General features: G+C 64.6%; 2 protein-coding genes across 6 annotated transcripts; both read left to right on the top strand.

Moving 5' to 3' along the window:
• Window positions 1-5,227: 5,227 nt before the first annotated feature.
• CCDC9 (coiled-coil domain containing 9) lies at window positions 5,228-18,760 on the top strand. 5 transcript variants are annotated; one of them, XM_039511082.1, is made up of 15 exons: window positions 5,228-5,299; window positions 5,985-6,020; window positions 6,343-6,447; window positions 7,691-7,837; window positions 8,201-8,467; window positions 9,501-9,584; window positions 10,471-10,641; window positions 10,890-11,077; window positions 11,316-11,368; window positions 11,845-11,956; window positions 15,983-16,061; window positions 16,207-16,597; window positions 16,801-16,929; window positions 17,212-17,285; window positions 17,888-18,760. In XM_039511082.1, exons 2-15 carry the CDS (start codon window positions 6,018-6,020, stop codon window positions 17,903-17,905), a joined length of 1,821 nt encoding a protein of 606 aa, XP_039367016.1. In that variant the 5' UTR covers window positions 5,228-5,299; window positions 5,985-6,017; the 3' UTR covers window positions 17,906-18,760. The 5 variants fall into 5 exon arrangements, with proteins under 5 accessions (XP_039367016.1, XP_039367015.1, XP_039367013.1 ...); XM_039511081.1 differs by having other exon boundaries at window positions 5,982-6,020; XM_039511079.1 differs by lacking the exon at window positions 5,228-5,299 and having other exon boundaries at window positions 5,817-6,020; window positions 16,210-16,597.
• INAFM1 (InaF motif containing 1) lies at window positions 18,167-23,602 on the top strand. The gene is made up of 3 exons (XM_039510869.1): window positions 18,167-18,182; window positions 21,722-21,821; window positions 22,528-23,602. The coding sequence occupies exons 1-3, from the start codon at window positions 18,167-18,169 to the stop codon at window positions 23,075-23,077; spliced, it is 666 nt and encodes a 221-aa protein (XP_039366803.1). The 3' UTR covers window positions 23,078-23,602.
• Window positions 23,603-26,805: the final 3,203 nt, after the last annotated feature.

Here is a 26,805-nt window from a genome sequence, read left to right as displayed (position 1 = left end):
ACCTGGGGTCTGTGCCCGGTTCTCGCCGCATGAGCTCGTCTCTCTGGGCCGCAGAGCCCCACCTGTAACGGGGGCTGGGAGCCTGTGGGGCAGGGCCCCCGTCCCACGGGCTCTGTGCAGTGCCTGGCACCCGGGGCTCCAATCTGCACGGGGCAAGGAGAAAACAGCTGATGGGGGGGAAAGGAGAGGCAGGTCCTGGTGCCCAGATGAGCGGCTGCCGAGGTCTCAGAGACCCCTTGGCCTGGCCGTGCTGCACAGCCCTGTTCTCGTTGCTGGGTGTGGGTGGCGCTCAGGGGGGAAGGGGCCTGCGGCCCCCATTCCTGCTGCTGGGCAGGGGGGACTCAAGCTGGACACTGCGCCCCTCTGCCCAGGCAGCTGCTACGCTCGCTGCGCCGGCAGGAGGGGCCGGTGGGTGTCCTGGGCAGGGCGCAGGGGGAGAGGGGCTGGCACCAGGGCACCTGGGGGGTTACCTTGCTTGGGTGGGGTGCACCCAGCCCTCCCTTTGGGGCCTGCTGCTCCTACCCTTCCACCCTGGGTGCGTCTTCCCCCCTATAAATAAGTGACTCCCCCCCCCACCGGTCCAGCCTTCTCCTCCATCTGTGTTGCCCAGGCAGCGGCAGCCAATCAGCACCCATGAGCCCAGCAGGAAGAGCAGCTGCCATGGAAACAAGGGCTGGATGCTGTGCAGGATGAAGCTGGCAACACCCTTGCGGGGCTGGCAGGGGCGGGCAGCTCGGTGCAGCGGGGACTCTGGGTCTGCTCGACTCCACATCACTCAGGCCTCCCGGGCCACCAGAAGGGACAAAAAGGTCCCCAAAAGACCCAAACCCCTCACATAGGGAGCGATACACGGGGGACTCCATGCAGGGGCTGCAGGTCGGGAGTGAGGGGCACCAGCGGAGCTGGGGAGGGGGGTGCAGGGCTGGGACACCAGGGGGCTGTGGGCCCTTATGCTGGCTTTAAACTGCAGCAAGGGTGGCTTAGGTTGGACATTAGGAAAAACTTCCTGTCAGGGTGGTTAAGTGTGGGAATAAATTGCCCAGGAAGGTTGTGGAATCTCCGTCGCTGGAGATTTTTAAGAGCAGGTTGGACAAACACCTGTGAGGGATGGTCTGGCTAATACTCACAAGTGAGGGGCACCAGCAGAGCTGTGAGGAGCCTGGGACTGGGACAACAGGAGCCGCAGGTGAGGGGTGGGGAGCTCAGGGCTGGGATAGTAGGCAGGGCCGGATTAATGCAGGGGCTTCAGGGGCTGCAGCCCAGGGCCTCAGGCTAAGTGGGGGTCCCACAGACCCATGGGCCGGATGCGGCCCACTGCTTCTTTTCACCCGTCTCACAGCACGTGTCTGTGCTGCAGCCCAGACACCAGTCCCCGAGCCTCAGCGCCCACCCTGGGCCTGGAGCTGCGAGCGCCAGCTCGCCGATGTGCCCCTGTGGCCCCTAGGTGAGGGGCATTCAGGGAATATCTGCACGCTGCCCCCGTCACCAGCGCCGGCTCCACAGCTCCCATTGGCTGGGTACTGTGGCCAATGGGAGCTGCAGGGTGGCACCTGCGTGCATGGGTAGCGTGCACCGCACAGAGCGGCTTGGCCCCTCTGCCTAGGGGCCGGACATGCTGTCCGCCTCGGGGAGCAGAGCAGCGCGGAGCCAGGGCAGGCAGGGATCCTGCCTTAGCCCTGCTGTGCTGCCAACCAGGAGCTGCCCAAGGTAAGCGCCTCCCAGACAGAGCCTGCACCCTGCACCCCCTCCTGCATCCGAACCCCCTACCCCAGCCTGGAGCCCCCGCCTGCACCCAAACTCCCACCCAGAGCCTGCATCCGACGCCCCCTCCCGCACCCCAATCCCCTGCCCCAGCCCGGAGCCCACTCCCTCACTCCAAACCGCCAGGGCCCCCACAAAATCTAATAGCCCCAGGCCCACAGGAGTGTTAATCCAGCCCTGATAGTAGGAGGCCGTGGGTTGGGATTGAGGGGCACTGGCAGAGCTGTGTGGGGCGGGGAGCCCAGGGCTGGGGCAGCAGGGGCTGCGGGTCGGGAGCGAGGGGCACCGGCAGAGCTGTGTGGGGCGGGGAGCCCAGGGCTGGGGCAGCAGGGGCTGCGGGTCGGGAGCGAGGGGCACCGGCAGAGCTGTGTGGGGCGGGAGCCCAGGGCTGGGGCAGCAGGGGCTGCGTGGTCGGGAGTGAGGGGCACTGGCAGAGCTGTGTGGACGGGAGCCCAGGGCTGGGGCAGCTGGGGCTGCGGGTCGGGAGTGAGGGGCACTGGCAGAGCTGTGTGGGGCGGGGAGCCCAGGGCTGGGGCAGCAGGGGCTGCGGGTCGGGAGTGAGGGGCACTGGCAGAGCTGTGTGGGGCGGGGAGCCCAGGGCTGGGGCAGCAGGGGCTGCGGGTCGGGAGTGAGGGGCCCAGGCAGAGCTGTGTGGGGCGGGAGCCCAGGGCTGGGGCAGCAGGGGCTGCGGGTCGGGAGGGAGGGGCACTGGCAGAGCTGTGTGGGCGGGGAGCCCAGGGCTGGGGCTGCCGGGGCTGCGGGTGGGGAGTGAGGGGCACCGGCAGAGCTGTGTGGGGCGGGGAGCCCAGGGCTGGGGCAGCAGGGGCTGCGGGTCGGGAGTGAGGGGCACTGGCAGAGCTGTGTGGGGCGGGGAGCCCAGGGCTGGGGCAGCAGGGGCTGCGGGTCGGGAGTGAGGGGCACTGGCAGAGCTGTGTGGGGCGGGGAGCCCAGGGCTGGGGCAGCAGGGGCTGCGGGTTGGGATTGAGGGGCACTGGCAGAGCTGTGTGGGGCGGGGAGCCCAGGGCTGGGGCAGCAGGGGCTGCGGGTTGGGAGTGAGGGGCACCAGCAGGGCTGGTGGGGTTGGGGTAAAGCCCAGCACTTGTTCCTTTTGGGGGCCCCTTTTCACTATTTAACCCCAGATGCCCCTTTAGGGCCGAGCGCGCTGCTGCCGGGCTCCCACCCGAGCACTGAGCTGGGCCTGGGCCCTGGCACTTCTCCGGGACGCTGCTCAGACCTGCTCTCAGCTGGAGCATCCCGCATCCCTCCCTGCTGCAGCCTCCCGCCAGCCCCCGGCCGCCTTCGCTCTCCCAGCCGCGGCCCACGGGCTCCATCTAGCGGGCGCAGGAGGAGCCGGCAGGGCTGTATTAGCAGGAGTGTTGCCAGCCAGACCCGAGCAGCGATTCTGCCGCTCTGCTCCGCGCTGACGAGGCCTCAGCTGGAGGGTTGTGTCCAGTCTGGGCGCCACATTGCAGAAAGGATGTGGATGAACGGGAGACAGTCCAGGGAAGAGCAGCACGAACGGTGAAAGGTCTAGAGAACATGACCTGCGGGGGGAGATTGAGAACACCGGGTTTGTTAGTCTGGAGAGGACTGAGAGGGGAGGTGAGAACAGTTTTCAAATACATAAAAGGTTGTTACAAGGAGGAGGGAGAAAAATTGTTCTCGTTAACCTCTGAGGACAGGACAGAAGCAATGGGCTTAAACTGCAGCAAGGGAGGGTTAGGTTGGACATTAGGAAAAACTTCCCAACTGTCAGGGTGGTTAAACACTGGAATAAATTGCCCAGGGAGGTTGGGGAGTCTCCATCACTGGGGATTGTTAAGAGCAGGTTGGACACACACCTGCCAGGGATGGTCTAGATCATACTTGGTCCTGCTGTGAGTGCAGGGGACTGGACTAGAGACCTCGCGAGGTTCCTTCCAGTCCTACGATTCTATGGAGGGATGGACAGATGGATGGACAGACAGATGGAGGGATGGACAGAAGGATGGACAGATGGCTGGAGGGAGGGAGGGATGGCTGGACAGCTGGATGGATAGAAGGATGGAGGGACAGATGGACAGATAGAGGGACAGACGGAGGAATGGATGGCTGGACAGAGGGATGGCTGGACAGATAGATTGAGGGACAGACAGAGGAATGGAAGGATGGACGGATGGATAGATGGATGGCGGGACAGAGGGACAGATGGACGGATGGGGGGACAGACAGACGGAGGAATGGACGGATGGATGGAGAGATGGAGGGACAGACAGACAGATGGAGGGATGGCTGGACAGATAGATTGAGGGATGGATGGAGGGAGGGAGGGACAGATGGACGGATGGATGGAGGGATGGACAGATGGATGGAGGGACAGACCGACAGAGGGATGGATGGATGGATGGATGGACAGATGGAGGGACAGATGGAGGGACAGATGGATGGATGGAGGGACAGATGGATGGAGGGAGGGATGGATGGACAGACAGAGGGACGAACGGATGGATGGAGGGACAGATAGATTGAGGGAGGAACAGACCGACAGAGGGACAGACAGATGGAGGGATGGATGGACAGACAGAGGGATGGATGGAGGGACAGATAGATTGAGGGATGGATGGATGGAGGGAGGGACAGAGGGACAGACGGATGGAGGGAGGAGGGAGGGAAAGGTGGATGGAGGGACAGATGGATGGACGGATGGACAGACAGAGGGATGGACGGATGGATGGAGGGACAGATAGATTGAGGGATGGATGGAGGGAGGGACAGGTGGATGGATGGAGGGACAGATGGATGGAGGGATGGATGGATGGATGGACAGACAGAGGGACGGACGGATGGATGGAGGGACAGATAGATTGAGGGAGGGACAGACCGACAGAGGGACAGACGGATGGAGGGAGGGATGGAGGGACAGGTGGATGGATGGAGGGAGGGATGGACGGACGGATGGAGGGACAGATAGATTGAGGGATGGATGGATGGAGGGAGGGACAGAGGGACAGACGGAGGGAGGGAGGGATGGAGGGAAAGGTGGATGGATGGACAGACAGAGGGATGGACAGACCGACAGAGGGACAGACAGATGGAGGGAGGGATGGAGGGACAGGTGGATGGATGGACAGAGGGATGGATGGACAGACAGAGGGACGGACGGACGGAGGGATGGACGGATGGAGGGACAGACAGACGGAGGGACGGACGGACAGAGAGGCCCCTGTCTCTGGCTGGGGGTGCTGGGTAACCCCGAGTTAGCACCACCCTGGGCCCAGCCCCCGACTGAGGCTGGCCCCGGGGGGGATGGGGGGGTCGCCCCGGGGGTGTGTGGGGGGGTCACCCCTAAGCATCAGCCCCGGGGCCGCGCAGCGCTAACCCTGATTGGGGGCGTGGCTCGTGTGGGGGCGTGGCTCAGACCCGCCAATCGCGGGGGGCCCACAGACTGACAGGATGTCGTGGCCCTTTTAAGGCCCCCCCCCAGGGCCAAGGAAGCGGATGTGGGGCCCAGCCACGTGGTGCGGTGGGAGGAGCGCGGCAGGGGGAGCAGCGGGGACAGGTAGGGCGGGGGTTGGGGGCTGTTGGGAGGTGGGGCGGGGAATTGAGGGGTTGGGGGCTGTGCTGTGGGGCTGGGCTGGGGTTGGGAGGTGGGGCTGGGGTGGGGGGCCGTGCTGTGGGGCTGGGGTGGGGCTGGGATGGGGGAGTTGAGGGGTTGGGGGCTATGGGGTTGGAGGCTGGGAGGGGACTGGGGTGGAGGTGAGGGGCTGGGGGTTGGGGGTGGGGCTGGGGTGGGGAGGGTTGGGGTTAGGGGACTGGGCTGTGGGGCTGGGGGCTGTGGGGCTGGGGTGGGGCTGGGATGGGGAGTTGAGGGGTTGGGGCTGTGTGGGGTTGGGGGCTGGGAGGTGGGGCTGGGGTGGGGTGCTGGGAGGTGGGGTTGGGGGCTGGGAGGTGGGGCTGGGGTGGGGTTGGGGACTGGGCTGGGGGCTGGGGGGTTGGGAGGTGGGGCTGGGGTGGGGTTGGGGGCTGGGAGGTGGGGCGGGGGTGGGGAGGTGGGGGGTTAGGGGGACTGTGCTGTGGGGCTGCTGGGGGCGCTGGGGGTCTCCCCCCGTCGGTCTCTCTTTCCGCCCATGGCGCTTTGCGTGCCCGGGGCGCCCCCAGCTCGGTGCCGTGGGGGTCACGGCCTGGCCCTGCCCCACACGGGAGGGGCCAGGCCCCGGACTGACCCCTGGTGTCTTTCACAGCAGAGCGGCCCGGCCCGGCCCGGCTCGGCCCCGGAGATGGTGAGTCTGCGGGGGGGCTGCAGTCACAGCTCTGGCTCCGGCCGCCCCCTCGGGTTGGGGTGCCCTGGAAAAGTGGGGGTGGAGCAGGAGCTCTGGGCTCACGGTGCTGCTGGCAGATCAGGGGTTCCCCACAATCGGGTCCCCCCGTTGCTCTGACCCACCGCAGAGTTGGGGGGACCCTTCCCAGCCCGTGTCAGCCCCCGAGGTGCCAGGCGTCGGGCTCCAGCCGAGCCCCTCTGGGGGTGGTGGGGGGGACGTGTGGGGCAGCCCCTGCCCTGGCTCGGCCCGTGGGGCCCCCCAGCTCTCCCCGCTCTCTCCCCAGTCGGCCACGCTGGACCTGAAGTCGAAGGAGGAGAAGGACGCGGAGCTGGACAAGCGCATCGAGGCGCTGCGCAAGAAGAACCAGGCGCTCATCAAGCGCTACCAGGTGGGAGCCGGGCCGGTGCCGGCCCCGGGGGGCTGCGGGGGTTCGGGCTGGTGCCCCAGAAAGGGCTGGCCAGTAGGAAAGCCCCAGTGACCTCCCATCCCCGACCCCTCCCCGACGGTGCCCGCCCCCATCCCACCACCGACCCTCCCCACGGTGCCAGCCCCATCCCACCACCGACCCTCCCCACGGTGCCAGCCCCTATCCCACTGCTGACCCCTCCTGGCAATGCCAGCCCCATCCCGGTGCCAGCCCCCATCCCACCACCGACCTCCCCTACGGTGCCAGCCCCTATCCCACTGCTGACCCCTCCTGGCAATGCCAGCCCCCATCCCGGTGCCAGCCCCCATCCCACCACCGATCCCTCCCTTACAGTGCCAGCCCCCATCCCACCACTGACCCCATCCCAGTGCCAGCCCCCATCCCACCACCGACCCCTCCCCTACGGTGCCAGCCCCCCCATCCCACCACCGACCCCCATCCCAGTGCCAGCCCCATCACACTGCTGACCCCTCCTGGCAATGCCAGCCCCCATCCCACCACCGAACCCTCCCTTACAGTGCCAGCCCCCATCCCACCACCGACCCCCATCCCAGTGCCAGCCCCCATCACACTGCTGACCCCTCCTGCAATGCCAGCCCCCATCCCACCACCGACCCTCCCCTACGGTGCCAGCCCCTATCCCACTGCTGACCCCTCCTGGCAATGCCAGGCCCCCATCCCGGTGCCAGCCCCATCCCACCACCGACCCCTCCCCACGGTGCCAGCCCCTATCCCACTGCTGACCCCCATCCCAGTGCCAGCCCCCATCCCAGTGCCAGCCCCCATCCCACCACTGACCCCATCCCGGTGCCAGCCCCATCACACTGCTGACCCTCCCCTCGGTGCCAGCCCCCATCCCACCACCGACCCTCCCTTACAGTGCCAGCCCCCATCCCACTGCCGACCCCTCCCCTGCATTGCCCGCCCTCCCATCCCACCACCGAACCCCTCCCTTACAGTGCCAGCCCCCCTATCCTGGTGCCAGCCCCCTCTCCCAGTGCCAGCTCCCTCCATCCCACCACCGACCCCTCCCCTACGGTGCCAGCCCCCCATCACGCTGCCGACCCCTCCCCTACGGTGCCAGCCCCCCATCCCTTTCTGCTCTGGGGATCAAGGTCGGGGGGTGGGGAGGTACCAGCCCAGCTGGGCCCCGCGTCCCCTGCTCGGCCCGGGAGCCCCGTCACGTCCCTGCCGCTCCCCGCAGGAGATCGAAGAGGATCGGAAGAAGGCCGAGCAGGAAGGCATCGCGGTGACGGGCTCGCGCCGGCCGCGCCACTCCGAGGGTGAGCCCGAGAGGAAGCGGGCGGACAAGGACGTCTCCATCACTGTCCAGGTCTCGCTGTCCCCCGGGGTGAGCGCTGGGGCTGGCGGGATGGGGGTGAGAGGGACGGGGCAGCCACCAAGTGCATGGGGGGGCAAGGTAGAGGAGCACTGATAAGTGGGGGTGGCATGGCTGCTGTGGGGACGGTAGCCATTGATAGAGTGGGGTGGGTAAACCGGTGGGGGCAGCAGTGGCGGCACAGCTGCTGTGGAGGGGAGCAGGGTGGGGACGCCATCAGGGGCAGCAGCTGTAGGGAGGGGGCGGGGGCGGGCATGGCTGTTGGGGAGCTGAGGGTACGGTGATAAGGGGGGCACAGCTCCGGTGGGGGGCTGCGGGGGAGCAGCTGAGGCCTGGCCCTGGTGCCTCACTCTCTGCTTCTCTCCCCTGCCCCAGGAGAAGCGCGTGGTCAGCGGCAGCAGGTCCCCCGGCGCGCCCAAGGCTGGCCGTGGCCCACCCCCCCGGGGTGCAGGGCGGGTCGGACCGTACCCCTCCAGCCGGTCGCCGCGGGCGGAGCAGCCAGACCTGCCGGGCTGGGAAGGGGCAGGAGGCGCCGGAGGGGATGGGCCGTCTCCGGGCGGGAGAGGGCGCAGGCCGCGGGGCCGAGGAGGGGCCGGCGCGGTCCCGGGGGCAGGAGACGGAGGCCCTGACAGGAAATCCAAGGTGCGTCACGTCTTGTGGGCAGTTTGCCAGGCTGGGCCTAGCTCAGCGATAGGGCCTTGCACGCGCGTTCACGCTCGCTGCACTAGTGCTGGTGTCGCCTGTTGCTTTCTGCGGGGGCAGGGGGTGAAGGCTCGTAGCAGGGCTCTCCCTGGGGGGCGGATTGCAGAGTGGGACATGGGGGGTCTCTGGGGGGCGTTGGCTGGCTCGGGTGGCGGGTGGAGATCATGGGATCGTAGCAATGCCGGGCTGGAAGGGCCATCGAGAGGTCATCGTGTCCAGCGCCTGGCGCCAAGCCAGGCCAAGGAAACCCAGGCCAGGCCCGACGGGGGTTTGTCCGGCCCGGTCTCCCAGCCGCCCGGGGAAGCCTGTCTCTGCCCCGAGCGTTGGGAAGTCATTCCCTGGTTTGGAGCTGAGCGCTTCATCCTGCCCAGCGCCCGCGTCCCAAGTCCTTCACCTGGCTGAATCCCGACCAGTTCTCCAGTTGGTCCCGGCAGCCCCTCCTCCCGGGCATCGTACACAGACCTGATGAGCAGACTCTGTTATCCACGTCACTAAGGACAATATTGACTGGTACCGGTCCCAGGACTGGCCCCCGCGTGACCCCCCTGGATCTGCCCTCCCGGTTTGACAGCGCCCCACTGATAACTCCTCGCTGAGTGCCATCTTCAGCCAGCCAGGCACCCGTCTTAGAGTAACGTTCTCTAGGCCACGTTTCCCTGCTTTGCTTATGAAAATGTCCCATGGGACTGTGCCAGAAACCTCCTGAAGTCAGGATACGTCTCCTCGTCCGCTCGGTCAGTAATGCTCTGCCGTAGAAGGAAATTAGGTTTGGTTTGGCGTGACTGATCCGTGCTGACTATTCCTCATAACCCTGGGGCCTTTCTGCGCTAGGGGGTGCTGGCTCCGATCTAGCCCCAGGGCATTGGCTGGCTGGGGGCGGGGCAGGGAATGGGATGTGGGTCGTCCCCCCCCGGGTGGTGCCGGTGTCCCCTGGACCTGCTGTGCCCCCTCACTCTTCCCCTTCCCACACCAGGAGTGGGAGGAGCGAAGGCGGCAGAACATCGAGAAGATGAACGAGGAAATGGAGAAGATTGCGGAGTATGAGCGGAACCAGCGGGTGAGTGGGGGGGCTGTTACCCAGGGTTCTTTCAACCCAAAGCTCTTGGTAACTTTCACTCTGTGCGAGGAGGTGTCAGGAAATAAACCAGGGGAGACACGGCCGTCCCACCGATAGGTGGCTGGCACAGACAGGACAACACACGAGTGCTTTCACTTAAAGCTAAACTTGAGTAGTCTCGAGCACTGACACACGTCTGCAACAGGTTAGTAACACCCCCCCAACCCCGATAGTTACCGAGCGGAGTGCGGCTCTCGAGTGGCACAGCGCAGCCCAACCGCCGCTGGGGAGCACAAGATGCATCCCGAGGCAGAGACCAGTCCTGAAGAGTCCCCCCATCTCCAGCTTTCCCCCCTTATTTATACACTAGTAATACAGTGACACAGTAACAGGCTCCTCCTGATTATTGAGTGACTGGGTGGGGGGGTTTCCAGAGTCTGCAGCCTTGAGACCCCGATAGACATTCCTGGGGCAGATCAGCAACTCCAACGCAATTCTTATCAGGCAGGGCGTGGGGTCAAGCTGCCCTTTCTGTGGCACCCAAAACTCCCTCCCCTCCTGCCTTGGCCTAGCTGAGTTTGCTGAATGGCCAATTTACAGCTTGCTGACCAGGCCGCCTTTAACAATGAGCCGTCCTGGTTTCAAGCACTTTCCTGGTTTGCCAAAGTCTCCCGGTACGTGGCCAGCTCGGAAAACCCGTCTCTTCCCCCGCCCCCCGTTTTGCTCCCATTGCTGGGAGGTGCGGGGAGAAGGTGGGTTCCCCCCTCTCCCCAGGGCCTCTGGGCCCCCTGTGCCGAGCTGTCTGCACCACAGCGCCCTCCCTGCAGTGGGGCTGGGTGAGACGGTGGGGGAGCCGTGGCTCCGGGCTGACCCTGCCTCTCTGCAGGACGGGCTGCAGGAGAAGAACCCAGTGCGGAATTTCCTGGATGACCCGCGGCGCAGCGGCTCCTTCCAAGAGGCCGACCGCAAGGAGGGGAGCCGGCGGCACGTCCGCAACTGGGGGGGGCCTGACTTCGACAAGGTCAAGACAGGCATGGAGAAGGAGTGGCACGCCCCGGTACGTACCCCGGGAAGGGGGAGCCGGGGAGGGCCTTGGGTGGGTGTCTGAGGGAGGTGGCGTGTGTGGGGGGGTGTATCCCAGCCCCCTGCCCCTCCTACCGTGGCCAGCCGGTGGGGCTGGGACCCCTCAGGGCAGGCGCTGTGCCTGAGTGGGAGTGTGTGGGGCGGGGTGGGGGTCCCGCTCCAGGGCCCTGTGAGACGCCTGTTCCTGGCTATGAGCCGTGTGTCTCTCTCCCCTCCCCGCAGGGCCGCCGGCCAGGCCCCAAGAGTGGGGGGCCGCTGGACATGACGCTGTCCATGACGGGCCGGGAGCGGGCCGAGTACGTGCGCTGGAAGAAGGAGCGGGAGCAGATAGACCAGGAGCGGCTGGCGCGGCACCGCAAGCCCACGGGCCAGTGGTGCCGGGAGTGGGACGCCGAGAAGACGGACACCATGTAGGAGGGCGGCGGAGCGTGGGATTCCCGGGGCGGAGGGGGGAGGCCCCGGGGCTGCGCTGGTTCTTGGGGCCTGAGCTGGGTCGCTAGGCGGGGCGGTGGGGGGGTCGGGGCAGATAGGGGCCCGGCCTGAGGAGCAGGGTTGGGGGCTGGTCAGTGGGGGGCAGGGGTGTCTCTGGGCTCACACCCAGCTCAGGGGTGTCGCCCGTGGCTACACTAACCAGCATGCGTCTTTCAGGTTTAAGGAGGGCAGTGGCACGGTGCCGGGACCGGACCCGGGCGCCAGGCGTGGTAAGTGACCCTGGCAGCGCCAGGGCCCAGTGGAGACGGGGGGGGCTCCCTCTGCCATTGCCTGTCCCCACAGGTGGGGGGATACCGACGCCCTGGCGGAGGGTCCTAGGGGAGGATGTCTGTCTTGGGGGTCCATGTGGGACAGCCCCCGCCCCAGGCGCAAGGAAGCGGGGGGGTCCCTGCTGGACAGTATGGGGGTAGTGGGTGGCTGGGGGATGCTGCACCCTGGGGGCAGTACCCTGTGGGGGGAAGTCTGTTTCTGTGCCCCCGGGCAGACTGCTGCCTCTCCACGGGTTGGACTGGAATTGTAACCCCGGCAAGGACAGACCCTGGGGTGATCCGGAGGCCTCTGCTCCTGGGAAGCGTCGTCCGGCCCTGGCCTGCCTTCCCCACAGCCATGGGGAGGGGACGGGGCAGCCCTGCTGTGAGCTCCCCTGCCCCCCGACTGTTAACTCCCTGCTGCCCTCTCCTCTCAGACGAGAACAAGCGCCCCCCCAGGCCGCCCACCTTTGGGGAGTTCCTGTCCGAGCACCGGGCCGAGCGCAGGAGGAAGGGCCAGGGCCGACCCGTGCCCGCCAAGCCCTACAGGTGAGTCCTCCCTTGCCTTGCTGTGTGAGGGCCGAGGGCCGGACTCCTGGGTTCCGTTCCTGGCTCTGGGCGGCGGGAGTGGGATCTGGTAAGTCAGAGCACTGGGCGGTGTTGGGGGCTGGGAGCCAGGACTCCTGGGTTCCGTTCCTGGCTCTGGGCGGCGGGAGTGGGATCTGGTAAGTCAGAGCACTGGGCGGTGTTGGGGGCCGGGAGCCAGGACTCCTGGGTTCCGTTCCTGGCTCTGGGCGGAGGGAGTGGGATCTGGTAAGTCAGAGCACTGGGCGGTGTTGGGGGCCGGGAGCCAGGACTCCTGGGTTCCGTTCCTGGCTCTGGGCGGAGGGAGTGGGATCTGGTAAGTCAGAGCACTGGGCGGTGTTGGGGGCTGGGAGCCAGGACTCCTGGGTTCCGTTCCTGGCTCTGGGCGGCGGGAGTGGGATCTGGTAAGTCAGAGCACTGGGCGGTGTTGGGGGCCGGGAGCCAGGACTCCTGGGTTCTGTTCCTGGCTCTGGGCGGAGGGAGTGGGATCTGGTAAGTCAGAGCACTGGGCGGTGTTGGGGGCCGGGAGCCAGGACTCCTGGGTTCCGTTCCTGGCTCTGGGCGGAGGGAGTGGGATCTGGTAGGTCAGAGCACTGGCCGGTGTTGGTGGCTCTGGGCGGAGGTCAGAGCACTGGGCGGTGTTGGGCGGAGCCAGGACTCCTGGGTTCCGTTCCTGGCTCTGGGCGGAGGAGTGGGATCTGGTAAGTCAGAGCACTGGGCCAGGACTCCTGGGTTCCGTTCCTGGCTCTGGGGCGGAGGAGTGGGATCTGGTAAGTCAGAGCACTGGGCGGTGTTGGGCCGAGCCAGGACTCCTGGGTTCTGTTCCTGGCTCTGGGCGGAGGGAGTGGGATCTGGTAGGTCAGAGCACTGGGCGGTGTTGGGGCGGGAGCCAGGACTCCTGGTCAGAGCACTGGGCGGTGTTGGGCCGGGAGCCAGGACTCCTGGGTTCTGTTCCTGGCTCTGGGCGGAGGAGTGGGATCTGGTAAGTCAGAGCACTGGGCGGTGTTGGGCCGGGAGCCAGGACTCCTGGGTTCTGTTCCTGGCTCTGGGTGGCGGGAGTGGGATCTGGTAAGTCAGAGCACTGGGCGGTGTTGGGGGAGCTAGGACTCCTGGTGGCTCTGGGCGGAGGAGTGGGATCTGGTAAGTCAGAGCACTGGGCGGTGGGGGGGGGGAGCCAGGACTCCTGAGTGGGATCTGGTAAGTCAGAGCACGGATCTGGTAAGTCAGAGCACTGGGCGGTGTTGGAGCCAGGACTCCTGGGTTCCGTTCCTGGCTCTGGGTGGCGGGAGTGGGATCTGGTAAGTCAGAGCACTGGGCGGTGTAGCCAGGACTCCTGGGTTCCGTTCCTGGCTCTGGGTGGCGGGAGTGGGATCTGGTAAGTCAGAGCACTGGGCGGTGTTGGAGCTAGGACTCCTGGGTTCCGTTCCTGGCTCTGGGCGGAGGGAGTGGGATCTGGTAAGTCAGAGCACTGGGCGGTGTTGGGGGCCGGGAGCCAGGACTCCTGGGTTCCGTTCCTGGCTCTGGGCGGCGGGAGTGGGATCTGGTAAGTCAGAGCACTGGGCGGTGTTGGGGGCCGGGAGCCAGGACTCCTGGGTTCCGTTCCTGGCTCTGGGTGGCGGGAGTGGGATCTGGTAAGTCAGAGCACTGGGCGGTGTGAGCCAGGCCTCCGGGGTCCGGTTCCTGGCTCTGGGCGGAGGGAGTGGGATCTGGTAGGTCAGAGCACTGGGCGGTGTTGGGGGCCAAGGGCCGGACTCCTGGGTTCCGTTCCTGGCTCTGGGCGGAGGGAGTGGGATCTGGTAAGTCAGAGCACTGGGCGGTGTTGGGGGCCGGGAGCCAGGACTCCTGGGTTCCGTTCCTGGCTCTGGGCGGAGGGAGTGGGATCTGGTAGGTCAGAGCACTGGGCGGTGTTGGGGGCCAAGGGCCGGACTCCTGGGTTCCGTTCCTGGCTCTGGGTCAGAGCACTGGGCGGTGTTGGGCCGGGAGCCAGGACTCCTGGGTTCCGTTCCTGGCTCTGGGCGGAGGGAGTGGGATCTGGTAAGTCAGAGCACTGGGCGGTGTTGGGGCCGAGCCAGGACTCCTGGGTTCTGTTCCTGGCTCTGGGCGGAGGAGTGGGATCTGGTACGTCAGAGCACGGGGCGGTGTTGGGGGCCGGGAGCCAGGACTCCTGGGTTCCGTTCCTGGCTCTGGGCGGAGGGAGTGGGATCTGGTAAGTCAGAGCACTGGGCGGTGTTGGGGGCTGGGAGCCAGGACTCCTGGGTTCCGTTCCTGGCTCTGGGCGGAGGAGTGGGATCTGGTAAGTCAGCGCACGGGGCGGGGTTGGGGCCGGGAGCCAGGACTCCTGGGTTCCGTTCCTGGCTCTGGGCGGAGGGAGTGGGATCTGGTAAGTCAGAGCACTGGGCGGTGTTGGGGGCCGGGAGCCAGGACTCCTGGGTTCCGTTCCTGGCTCTGGGCGGAGGGAGTGGGATCTGGTAAGTCAGAGCACTGGGCGGTGTTGGGGGCCGGGAGCCAGGACTCCTGGGTTCTGTTCCTGGCTCTGGGTGGCGGGAGTGGGATCTGGTAAGTCAGAGCACTGGGCGGTGAGCCAGGACTCCTGGGTTCCGTTCCTGGCTCTGGGTGGGATCTGGTAAGTCAGAGCACTGGGCGGTGTTGGGCCGGGAGCCAGGACTCCTGGGTTCCGTTCCTGGCTCTGGTGGGATCTGGTAAGTCAGAGCACTGGGCGGTGTGCCAGGACTCCTGGGTTCCGTTCCTGGCTCTGGGCGGAGATCTGGTAAGTCAGAGCACTGGGCGGTGTTGGGGCTGGGAGCCAGGACTCCTGGGTTCTGTTCCTGGCTCTGGGCGGAGGTCAGAGCACTGGGCGGTGTTGGGCCGGGAGCCAGGACTCCTGGGTTCCGTTCCTGGCTCTGGAAGTCAGAGCACTGGGCGGTGTTGGCCGGGAGCCAGGACTCCTGGGTTCCGTTCCTGGCTCTGGGCGGCGGGAGTGGGATCTGGTAAGTCAGAGCACTGGGCGGTGTTGGGGGCTGGGAGCCAGGACTCCTGGGTTCCGTTCCTGGCTCTGGGCGGCGGGAGTGGGATCTGGTAAGTCAGAGCACTGGGCGGTGTTGGGGGCCGGGAGCCAGGACTCCTGGGTTCTGTTCCTGGCTCTGGGTGGCGGGAGTGGGATCTGGTAAGTCAGAGCACTGGGCGGTGTTGGGGGCCGGGAGCCAGGACTCCTGGGTTCTGTTCCTGGCTCTGGGCGGAGGGAGTGGGATCTGGTAAGTCAGAGCACTGGGCGGTGTTGGGGGCCGGGAGCCAGGACTCCTGGGTTCCGTTCCTGGCTCTGGGCGGAGGGAGTGGGATCTGGTAAGTCAGAGCACTGGGCGGTGTTGGGGGCCGGGAGCCAGGACTCCTGGGTTCCGTTCCTGGCTCTGGGCGGAGGGAGTGGGATCTGGTAAGTCAGAGCACTGGGCGGTGTTGGGAGCCAGGACTCCTGGGTTCAGTTCCTGGCTCTGGGCGGAGGAGTGGGATCTGGTAAGTCAGAGCACTGGGCGGTGTTGGGGACTCCTGGGTTCCGTTCCTGGCTCTGGGCGGAGGAGTGGGCTCTGGTAAGTCAGATCACTGTGCGGTGTTTGGGCCCGCGACCCAGGACTCCTGGGTTCCGTTCCTGGCTCTGGGCGGAGGGAGTGGGATCTGGTAAGTCAGAGCACTGGGCGGTGTTGGGGGCCGGGAGCCAGGACTCCTGGGTTCTGTTCCTGGCTCTGGGCGGAGGGAGTGGGATCTGGTAAGTCAGAGCACTGGGCGGTGTTGGGGGCCGGGAGCCAGGACTCCTGGGTTCTAGTCCTATTTAAGCCACTAACTCCCTGCGTGACGAAGGGGAGTGGGGCTCTCACTGCACCTGTTTCCCCTGGGCTGGTTGGTGTGTCTGGGCTGGGCTCTGCCGCGCTGGGTGGGGCGGGTGCCGAATGGGGTCTGGCTGGGTTGGGCCCTCCTGACGCCTGTTCCTCCCCCACCCAGCATGCACGACAACCGGTGGGAGGAGAAGGACGAGGGGCCGGTGGTGGAGGAGCCCGACCCCCACCACGAGGAGCCGCAGGTAAGGGGGCGGGGTCCTCTCCACACGTAGCTCTGCCCCATGTCTCCCCACTCCCCTACAGCCCCGCCCCCCATCCTTTCCCGGGAACTCACCCAGGCAGGATCAGGCCCGGTCCCGCTGTCTGAACAGCCCTGCCTTGTGCCAGCAGGCGGAGGGGCTGGCCACCCAGCTGCCCCCCGAGCCCCGGCAGCCTCCCGACGAGGATGAGGACCAGTGGGAGGATGTCAGTGAGGAGGAGGAGGAGGATGAAGGCCACCTCAGCTCGTCGGGCGAGGAGGAGGAGGCAGCACCCCCGGTGGAGTCCCCGAAAGCCCCGCGGGCCCTGAAGGTTGGGCGGGGCCCAGCCCCCAAGCTGGACATGCCGCCGCCAGGAGCCCATGGAGGACAGGGCAAAGCCCTCAGCCCCTTCTCCCCAGCGGAGGGCTACCAGCCTGTCTCAGACTGGGGCGAGGAGATGGAGCTGAACTCGCCCCGGGGCAGTGTGGGGGACAGCCCCCCCCAGGCACAGCGGGCAGGGCCCCCTGGAGAGACGGCAGGTAAGGGGCACTGGCCGGGCTCTGCCGGTGGGAGGGGAGGAGAGCCTGTGGGGGGGCAGGTATCCGGCTGGTCTGGCTTGGGGCGTGTGCCCCGTTTGGGCAGTGGAGAGGGCCCTGGTGTGGGGCTTGGGGTGCGGTCCCAGAGGGCGGGAGCACCGGGGGGGTATCACCCCAGGAAATAAGGGCTCCCAATCTCCCCCCAGCTGCAGAGCCAGGCGGGCGGCGCACGGCCGAGGCCGCACGGCAGGAGGAGCCGGCGGGGAGATTGATGGCGCTAGCAGCCCCTGGCGGCACAGAGAGGCCTGAGGAGCCGGGGGTCCCTGCAACGCAAGGTGCTGGGGGTGGGCAGGGTCTGTGCTGAGCGTGGATGGGGGTTGGGGGGGGGGCAAGAGCCAGGGACTTGCTTGGAACCCCCTGGGGTGTGTGTGTGTGTGGGGGGGGGAGGCTCCCCTTTGGCCTCCGGGGAGCCATGGCAGGGCTGGCGGGGCTGCGTGCCAGGCTCGGTGCCTGGGGTGCTCACCCCCAGCCGGGAGGGAGCCATGTGCGGCTGGGCGGGGGCGGGGGGGTTTGCCCACAGCCCCCGGGTGCTGATGCTCCCTCCCTCCCCTCCCCAGCAGCCGCAGAGACCCCGAGCCAGCTGGAGGCGGAGCCGGCGCCGGGCGCGGTGCAAATCACGGACGTCGAGCAGGTGTGTTTCCGTAAGAGCTCGGCCTTGCCCGCCGGCCGCTAGTGGGACTCGCCCTTCCCTCTGCCCCCTGCTGCTTGGCGGCCCCGCTGGCAGGGGCACTCCGGCTGCGGACTGACCCGCCTGGCGCGCCGGGCTCTGCGACGGGGATAGGCAGATCCCTAACAGGGAAACCGGCCGCTGCCTGGCTCGGGGCTGCCGCGTGTGGCTGTGCCAAGCGAGGGCGAGACAGGCCCCTTTGTGCATCCCAGGGGGCAGCTAACCTAGGGCCTGAGCTTGCTGGCAGCGGGGTGGTGTGGAGCAGGATCGGGCGGGGTCTGGCCTGAGGACGTGGCAAAGCAGCAGCTCCTGCTGGGTCACCGAGGGGCGAGCGGTTGAGTGGCTTTAGCTGCTGGGCCCCCCAGCTGGGAGCTCTCTGCTAGCCGCCCGTGCAGCGGGACCCTGATCCCCGCTCAGGGCCCCGCAGGAGCTGGGGGCAGGAGTGCAGCAGAGGTGCGGGTCGGCGCTGCCTGCTGGGATGTGGGGTGACGTGTCTCTGTCAGCTGCAGCGACACAATCCGTGGCCAGGATTGGAACTCACGGCACGTTCTCTCTTCGTTTGACAGGATCAGGGAGAGCCGTGACGCCCCAGAGCCACCCCCGTGAGGCTGCTGCGGCAAAGGCCAGGCAGCTCCCTCCATGACATGCACAGATTGGTAGAGCCGTGCGGGCAGGACGTGCTTTGAGGCTCAGCTGTGTGGATGTTGTCTGGGTTAACCTCCCCGGGGTCCCAGCCTGGGGGTGCAGGGGTGTGGGTGGGTGGGTGGCCTGGAGGGTTTATTCTGGTGGGAATTGCATGACACCGAGCAGCAGGGCGAGGAGGTCGTTCCAGCAAGCGGCGCAAGATGTCTGGGATCCCACGTGCGTCTGTCCACAATTAACCTCCCCTGCTGGAGTCCAGGAGGGCCCATGGCTAGATTGTGTGTCCCCCTAATGGGATTAAGGAGTGACCTAAATCCCCGTGTAAAGACTATTTGAGCCAGGGCCCCTGGTGCATGCGGCTGCCCCTGGCTCGCCCTGCACTGCTAGCTCCGAAGTCCAGGGACCACAGCTAGCCCTGTCCAAGCACGGCTAGCCAAGGTCTCCTGTGCAGGGAGGGCTGGAGCCAGCCATGCTTCGCCTCTTCTCAGCTGTAACCATTGCAAGGGGCTGTTTGCGGGCCGGCTGGATGTGTCCCTGTCCTCCTGGTCTGCGCTCCCAGGCAGCCGATTCCACCCACTGCTGTGCAGTCTGTGAATCCTTTCCACAGGGGGTAGAACTCCCCCACCCACTCGCTTGGGGGGGGAGGAGCTTGGGGTTAGAGGTGTTTTCACTCCCCGGTGCTGCCCTGGGATGCTTGGTTGTCCTGCCCAGGTCTCCCCTGCTGTCCGGCCGCTTTCGATCATGTAAAAGCAATGCCCGTGTACCTGACTTTCTTACAATAAAACCTTCACAAAGCCGCGGGGCCTGGCTGCGTCGGGCTCCTCCTGGCGGGGAGGGGATGGGGTGGCAGCGCGGGTGTTGTGTGCACAGTTCGGCTCTGAGACTGCAGCTTAAAGGGGTGGGGGCATGTGACTTGACAAATCTCTTACCGGCGCAGCCTGTGCTCCTGGGCGCTGCCATGGGGATGGGCAACCTTACAGGTGCCCCTTCACTCGGGCACGTGCTCCCTGTGGAATCCCTCTGGGCTTAGCCATCAGGGCCGTCCCTGTGAGACAGAAATCTGGGCAGCTGGTGCTTTCTGTACCTGTTAAACCCAGGGCCCTGGCCACATTCCAGCCTTGCTAATTAATCCCCTGTCCTAAGCCACCCTCCCCCAGAACATTTAAAGCAGCTGTGGCTCCACCTCAACCATTGGTGCAGCGTTGCTGTGTGCTGTTTCGGCTTCCACCCCAGAGATGGCTGCACTACAGTGGGTGCTCTCTGTGTAAAGCCCGGTAGGGTCCCAGCGGTGATGGGCGCTGGGTAAATGTAGCTGGATTGGTGGAACCAGCAGGATCACTGCGGTAACATGGGTGGGCAGCTGCCCACCGGCCAAACCTCGGTGCTAAACCCAGTTTCAAATCAGTTAATAGGTTTAATCTAGCCCCCACAGTGGGGACCAGAAGAGCTCAGCTGGCTGGGCGCAGAGCTGGCCCTCGCTCCCTTCTGACAGAGCCAAACCTCCCCAGCCCCGTTTGGCTCGTGGGTGCTTTCGGGGCTCTGTAGGTGCTGGGCTCCCTGGGGCTGGCTGCTCCTGCAGTCAGCACAGCTGGTCTGTGCACCAGGTGCTCAGCGCTCGGCTGCTGGTGACACAGAGCAGTCGCTCTTTGTCCAAGGGGCAGGATTGTGGTTCCCTGGAAGCTACAAATGGGACCTCACAGAACTGTGGGCAGCACCCCAAGGGGCAGGGGTGCTGGGGTCTGGGAGGGACATGGGGCCTGAGGCAGGCGAGACAGCGGCCAGCAGGAGGCGCTCCAAGGCTGGGAAGCTAATTCCCAGACTGACCAGCAAGAGGCGCGGATCTGCTACACCTCATCTCAAAAAAGATCTAGTGAGATTGGAAAAGGTTCCGAAAAGGGCAACAACAATGATTAGGGGAATGGAACGGCTTCCATATGAGGAGAGATTAATAAGACTGGGACTGTTGAGCTTGGAAAAGAGACAGGCGGGGTGGGGTGGGATATGCTAGAGGTCTATCAAATCATGACTGGAGTGGAGAAAGTAAACAAGTGTTTATTCCTTCTCATCACACAAGGACTAGGGGTCACCCAATGAAATTAACAGGCAGCAGGTTTAAAACAAACCAAAGGAAGGTCCAGAGAAGAGCAACAAGAATGATTAAAGGTCTAGAGAACATGACCTAGGAAGGAGGCTGACAGAACTGGGTTTGTTTAGTTTGGAAAAGCGAAGACTGAGCGGGGACATGAGAGCAGTTTTCAGGTATCTAAAGGGGTGTCCTAAGGAGGAGGGAGAAAACTTGTTCACCTTCGCCTCTAAGGATAGAACAAAAGGGAGGTTTAGGTTGGACATTAGGAAAAACTTCCTAACTGTCAGGGTGGTTAAACACTGGAATAAATTGCCCAGGGAGGTTGTGGAATCTCCATCACTGGGGATATTTAAGGGTAGGTTAGATAAATGTCTATCCGGGATGGTCTAGACAGTATTTGGTCCTGCCATGACGGCAGGGGACTGGACTCGATGACCTCTCGAGGTCCCTTCCGGTCCTACAGTCTATAAAGTCTATTTCTTCACACAACGCACAGTCAACCTGTGGAACTCCCTGCCAGGGGATGTTGTGAAGGCCAAGACCATAACAGGGTTCAAAATGAACTAGATACATTCACGAAGGACAGGTCCATCAATGACTATTAGCCAGGATGGGCAGGAATGGTGTCCCTGGCCTCTTTTTGCCGGAAGCTGGGAATGGGCGACAGGGGATGGGTCACTGGGTGATTCCCTGTTCTGTTCATTCCCTCTGGGGCGCCTGGCACTGGCCACTGTCAGAGGACAGGATCCTGGGCTAGATGGACCTTTGGTCTGACCCGGTCTGGCTGCTCTGAGGAAGCCTCCTGTGCCAGAGCAAACCTGCAGTGAGCCCTTGGCCTGTGGCATGGACACAGCACAGCCTCTCGGAGGCTAATGCAATCCCTGCCCATGCTGCGGGCACCACCTAGCCCCACCCTGCCCGTTAATCCATGGAGCCAGCGTGTTTCTTAGCTGTAGGGGGGACAGGGAGGTGTTAGAAATCCGACGCAGAAGCCAGCAGACGCGGGGAGGAAATCTGGCTTCGTTAAGACCACAAGGCCAGAGCGTCAGGTGTAGATACCTCTCTGCAAGCCGCTCTTCTGCCCCCAGACGTGTCTCTCAAACGGGTGCAGGCTGGAGCGTTCCTTGCAATAATTAAGGCTGTGACTTCTGCAGCAGCTGGTGTGGCTGACTTCAGGGCCAGCTACTCAGGTGCCCCACCGCCAGCCACACCGGCTGCTTCTGGAGGGACCTGGAGCCAGCTGCTCCGGTGGTCCTGGGCCACCCTCACCAGCCTCTGCTAAGGACGCTCTGGGCAGCAGTCCTGGGGGAAGCCTCAGGGAGTGCTGGGGCAGTGGCCCCAGGGGCGTCCGGAGAGCAGTCCTGGGAGCAGAAGCTGGGGGGCAGTCAACCCCCAGCACTGGAGCAGCAGGGCTCCAGAAGTAGAGATTTAGACAGGCATTTTTGGTCACAGGTAATAAATAAAAATTCACCACCCTGTGACCCATCCAGGACTTTGACCAAACATACCCCTGACGACATCTTGGCCTTGGCACTAATGCACAGAGCCGTGCGGTGACGGGGTGACTGCACTGAGCTGGGAGGCAGGAGAGCTGGGTTCTGTTCCCACCTCTGCCACAGCGCTGCTGGAGGGCCTTGGGCCAGTCCCTTCTCCCTGTGCCTTCGCTCCCGAGCTGTGAACGGGATTGACTGGTGTGACAGGCAGAGCCCTGCAGCCCCCAGCCGCTGCCTGCTGGTGAGGCCTGGCGAGGGGGAGGCCACGGCTGTGCTGTGGTAGGTGCTATGGGGCCAGGCCCTGCGCCTACACCAGGCCCCGAGTCACTCCCTGCCCCATGCCGTGCAGCCCCCCTGCTGCTGCTGGGACTCTCCAGGGAGGATTGGTGGGACCAGTGGGGTCCCTGGGGCCTGGCGTGTGTGGAACTCCCCAGCCAAGGGGACTGTGCACCCGTGTGGAGTCTGCCCAGCGTGGGATTGGGGCTGGAAGGGGCGAAACTGCGGGTGGCAGGCGCTGACTGGTCAGGGATGGGATTGGGGGTGAGGGTCTCCAGGCGCCACAGAGCGGGGAATGGGAGGGGGCAGCGCTCTCTTCTCCAGCCCAAGCTCCCTGTGCGGGGGTGGAGGGGTACCTGTGCCAGGAGGGGTGTGTGGCAGAGGGTCCTTGCAGCCCCCAGAGCTCAGCGGGTGCTTCCTAGTCCTGGGGGCTGCATCGGTGTCTCCCCACTTCTTTTCCCGGCAGCCAGGCTGGGGGGAGGCAGATCCCTTGAAGGCTGAGAATAGGAAATGCCCCCCCCCCGCCTGAGACTAGCCGTGTGTGTGTGGGCGGGGGGGGGGTGTAGGCTCAAGCCCTGAGGACCCCCCCTCCCAGCATGAAGGGGAGGGGGCGGGGGCGGACCGGGTGGGGTGCTGAGCCGGCAGGGCGGAGGGAGGGGGCAGTCTGGGGCCGAGAGGCTGGCACAGCGCGGGGGCGGGTCTGGCACAGGAGGGGGCGGGGGGAGAGGCGAGGCGAGGCTGCCCAGACCGGGCCGGACAGGAGGTTCCTGAGCGCCCCGGGCCGTGCCAGCCTCCCCCGTGCGCCCAGGGCCGTGCCAGCCTCCCCCGTGCGCCCCGGGCGCAGCCGGCATGAAGCAGCGGGAGGGCGAGGGGCCCGGGCAGCCGGTGCCCCCAGCGACGCCGGCGATCGGCCGCGGGGGGGCGGGAAGCTGCTGCTGGGGGGCGGCCGGGCCCCCCCGCGCTGGCTGCGAGTCGCCACCGTCTGCGCCTATTTCCTCTGCGTCTCGCTGGCCGCGCTGCTGCTGGTGATTTACTACGGGCTGGTGTGGGCGCCGCGGGGCCCCGGCGCGGAGAACGGCACCGAGCCCGGCCCGCGGGCCCCGCGGCTCTGCAACCACAGCGGCCCGGGGCCGGGGCAGCGGGAGGCGGCGGCCGAGGGGGCCCTGGGCGGCGGCCGGCGGCCCCCGGCGGAGGAGCGGAGCGGGCGGCAGGGCCCCGCGGGGCGCACGGGCTGGAGAGGCCGCGACGGGAGCCACTGAGGCGCCGGAGGATGGAGCCGCCCCTGGGGGCTCCCCGCGTGGGACCGAGCCGGGCCAGGAGGGATGAGCCCAGCACGGAGCCGGGGCCCGCGGCCTGGGCGTGAAGGGCTCCCCAGGCATCGCTCGGGGCGCGCAGCGGGACCCCCCCGGACGGTGAAAGCCCCAAAGCGCAGAGCGGGCGGGGGGCAGGTCCCACCCTGCTTCCGGGGGGGGGGGGGCCGAAAAGGCCGAACAGCCTCAGGAGGTGACCAAGGACGGGCCCGGGGGAGCCGCCACTTCTCCAGGGCCGGGGGGGGCCGCGTGGGCGGGGGCTGCCCGGTGCCAGGGGCGGAGGGCACCAGGCTAACCTAGCAGCATAGGCCCCCCCAGCCCCCCAAGGCACCGTGTGCTGGCGCCAGGAGCCTGGGCTGGTGGGTGTCAAGGCCATAATGGACTCAGGCTCCCAGGGCCTTGGGGGCTCAGCAAATCCTGTATCCTTCTCGCTGTCTGTCTGTCTGTCTGTCTGTCCAATAAACCAGGCACTGCTCCTGCCCCCGCCTCTGTCCCGCCTCACCACAAACCTACCCATCGAGGGGGGTGGGGTGGGGTTGCAGGGAGCAGGGGGTTGCAGGGAGCAGGTGAGGGTGGGGGTTGCAGGGAGTGGGGTTGCAGGGAGCAGGGTGAGGGGTGGGGTTGCAGGGAGCGGGGGTTGCAGGGAGCAGGGTGAGGGTGGGGTTGCAGAGAGCAGAGGGGTTCAGGGAGTGGGGCGGGGTTGCAGGGAGTGGGAGGGTTGCAGGGAGCAGGGGTGGGGTGGGGTTGCAGGGAGTGGGGGGTTGCAGAAAGGGTGGGGTTGCAGGGAGCAGGGGTGGGGTGGGGTTGCAGGGAGTGGGGGTTGCAGAAAGGGTGGGGTTGCAGGGAGCAGGGTGAGGGGTGGGGTTGCAGAGAGCAGAGGGGTTCAGGAGCGGGCGGGGTTGCAGGGTGAGGACTGGGGTGAGCAGGGGTTGCAGGGAGTGGGAGGGTTGCAGAGAGCAGGGTGAGCAGGGGTTGCAGGGAGTGGGAGGAGTTGCAGAGAGCAGGGTGAGCAGGGGGTTGCAGGGAGTGGGAGGGTTGCAGAGAGCAGGGTGAGGGGTGGGGTTGCAGGGAGCGGGGTGTTTCAGGGAGCAGGGTGAGGGGTGGGGTTGCAGGGAGTGGGGTGTTGCAGAGAGCAGGGGGTGGGGGTTGCAGAGAGCAGAGGGGTTCAGGGAGCGGGGCAGGGGTTGCAGGGTGAGGACTGGGGTGAGCAGGGGGTTGCAGGGAGTGGGAGGGGTTGCAGAGAGCAGGGTGAGGGGTGGGGGTTACAGGGAGTGGGAGGGGTTGCAGGGAGCAGGGGTGGGGTGGGGTTGCAGGGAGTGGGGGGGTTGCAGAGAGCCGGGGGGGTTGCAGGGAGCAGGGTGAGGTGTGGGGGTTGCAGAGAGCAGAGGGGTTCAGGGAGCGGGGCGGGGGTTGCAGGGTGAGGACTGGGGTGAGCAGGGGGGTTGCAGGGAGCAGGGGGGGTTGCAAGGTGAGGGAGAGACCGTGTCACTTTAGCCCATTCCCATCTGTGGGAGTTGTTGCATCCCGACTGGCTGTCAGCAGATACCCTCCAGTCTCCCATATTCCAAACAGTGTCACACCCCACACACAAAATTGATGCAGAAAGGGGTGTCCCTAGGCACCGCTGGAGGCATCACAGGAATTTTTCATTCAGTATTGTGACGGGTTGGGTCACAGAAACCCTATGGGGACTGCCACCTGACGTGCCTAGACTACCTCGGAGCCTGTTTCCCTGCCAGCCTGGGACTCCAGCACCCTGCCTTGTTCGAGCCAGACACGCCAGCCTGCTGCAATACAGACCCAGGTCTGAACCGCGTGACCCACAAGCTGCAGAGTTAACTGAAAACAGCGTAAGACGTGCTCCTGCCTCCAGCACCCAGATACCCAACTCCCAATGGGGTCCAAACCCCAAATAAATCCATTTTACCCTGTATAAAGCTTATACTGGTAGAGAGATATACACAGCTGTTTGCCTCCCCCCCCCCAGGTATTAATACAGACTAGGGGTTAATTAATAAGTAAAAAGTGATTTTATTAAATACAGAAAGTAGGATTTAAGTGGTTCCAAGTAACAGACAGAACAAAGTGAATTACCAAGCAAAATAAAATAAAACACCCAAGTCTAAGCCTAATACAGTAAGAAAACGGAATACAGATACAATCTTGCCCTCAGAGATGTGGCAGACTGGACGCCTTCCTAGTCTGGGCCCAACCCTTTCCCCTGGGACAGGCCTTGTTCCAGCTCAGGTGGGAGCTAGAGGATGTCTCGTGATGGCTCCCCCTTTGTTCTGTTCCACCCCCTTATAGATCTTTTGCACAAGGTGGGAATCCTTTGTCCCTCTCTGGGTTCCCGCCCCTCCTAACTGGAAAAGCACCAGGTTAAAGATGGATTCCAGTTCAAGTGATATGATCACATGTCACTGCAAGACTTACCGGCCAGCACACATGGATCCAGGAAGACTTACAGGGAAACAGAGCCACCGACAGTCAATTGTCCTAGTCAATGGGAGCCATCAAGATTCCAAGCCACCATTAATTGCCCACCCTTTGCATAATTACAATAGGCCTCAGAGTTATATTTCATATTCCTAGTTTCAGGTACAAGAGTGATACATTCATACAAATAGGATGAACACACTCAGTAGATTATAAGCTTTGTAATGATACCATACAAGAGACCTTTTGCATGAAGCATATTCCAGTTACAAATTATATTCACACTCATTAGCATATTTTCATAAAATAATATAGACTGCAACGTCACAAGGATTATTACACTTTTCAGTTTAACAGCAACATTATCAGTGCATAACAGCAATGGTTTATCAAAATCAGGTTTGACTAGAAGAGGCTATTTTTGGCAAGGTTTATCATGGAAATAACAATGTTACTGAATCCCTTTACAAACCCGTGGTAATATTTGACTAGGTCAAAAGTAGATTGGACCTTTTGTGATCTTGCCAGGAGTTCTTGAAAATATCCCTATAAGCTCCGACCTGCTGTATCTTCTGTGCCAAGAACTATAGGCAAATCTTCCCCCTCCCTTGTCAGACAGGTAATTTGCATCAACACCAACACTAGTTTTCAAATTCTCATCACTGTGCGTACCGCAAAATTTCATTTCCCTTCTTAGAGTTGACTCATTCTTCCCATCAGCAGGCTCGGGTACTTTCCCCCTCACCTTTCTCCTAGGGGGTTGAGATCTGAACCTCCCTGCTTAAAGAATCCCTTGGCTGGCTGGGGAGGGTCCACCAACTGCAGCCCCTCTGGGCTTTGAGCATCTACACAGACACCCTCTTGCATTCGTGCTTTTAGATCCACCACTCCCGCCATCTGAGAGGCTGGACTCTGTTTACAGGGACATAATCAGTTCCTACCACCAAGTCAGAATCAGGATTCTGCTTACTCTCCTCTCCATTCTTGGTTCCACATCGGAGCAGACAGGCCTGAGCCCACCTCTGACCCCTCTCCCTGCTCCTAAGGGCTGAACTAGGCAATTCGCCTGCAGAGCCCTGGAGCTTCCTGTTCGCGGCATTATAAAACCTCAGCCTTCGCTGCCCGTTGGCGCTTGGGAAAATCGCCTGCAGCACGGACGCAGCCTGCGGGGTCTGGGCACACATGGTGAGTGCTTGCTTAGCTCTGTGCCGCTGTTCTGCTGATAAAACTACGCAGGCTCT

This window comes from Mauremys reevesii, linkage group 22 (assembly GCF_016161935.1).
Source record: "Mauremys reevesii isolate NIE-2019 linkage group 22, ASM1616193v1, whole genome shotgun sequence".
Lineage (NCBI taxonomy): Eukaryota > Metazoa > Chordata > Testudines > Geoemydidae > Mauremys > Mauremys reevesii.
Note: the sequence above shows the minus strand (reverse complement) of the source record. Positions and strands in the feature narration are given on the sequence as shown.

Coding starts and splice junctions, on each gene's coding strand:
- CCDC9 (XM_039511077.1), top strand. CDS start 5,868: ATGGCGCTTTGCGTGCCCGGGGCGCCCCCAGCTCGGTGCCGTGGGGGT. Junction 6,448..7,690: donor CGCTCATCAAGCGCTACCAG/GTGGGAGCCGGG, acceptor CGCTCCCCGCAG/GAGATCGAAGAGGATCGGAA. Junction 8,468..9,500: donor GCCCTGACAGGAAATCCAAG/GTGCGTCACGTC, acceptor TTCCCACACCAG/GAGTGGGAGGAGCGAAGGCG.
- INAFM1 (XM_039510869.1), top strand. Junction 21,822..22,527: donor GAGGCCACGGCTGTGCTGTG/GTAGGTGCTATG, acceptor GGTCTGGCACAG/GAGGGGGCGGGGGGAGAGGC.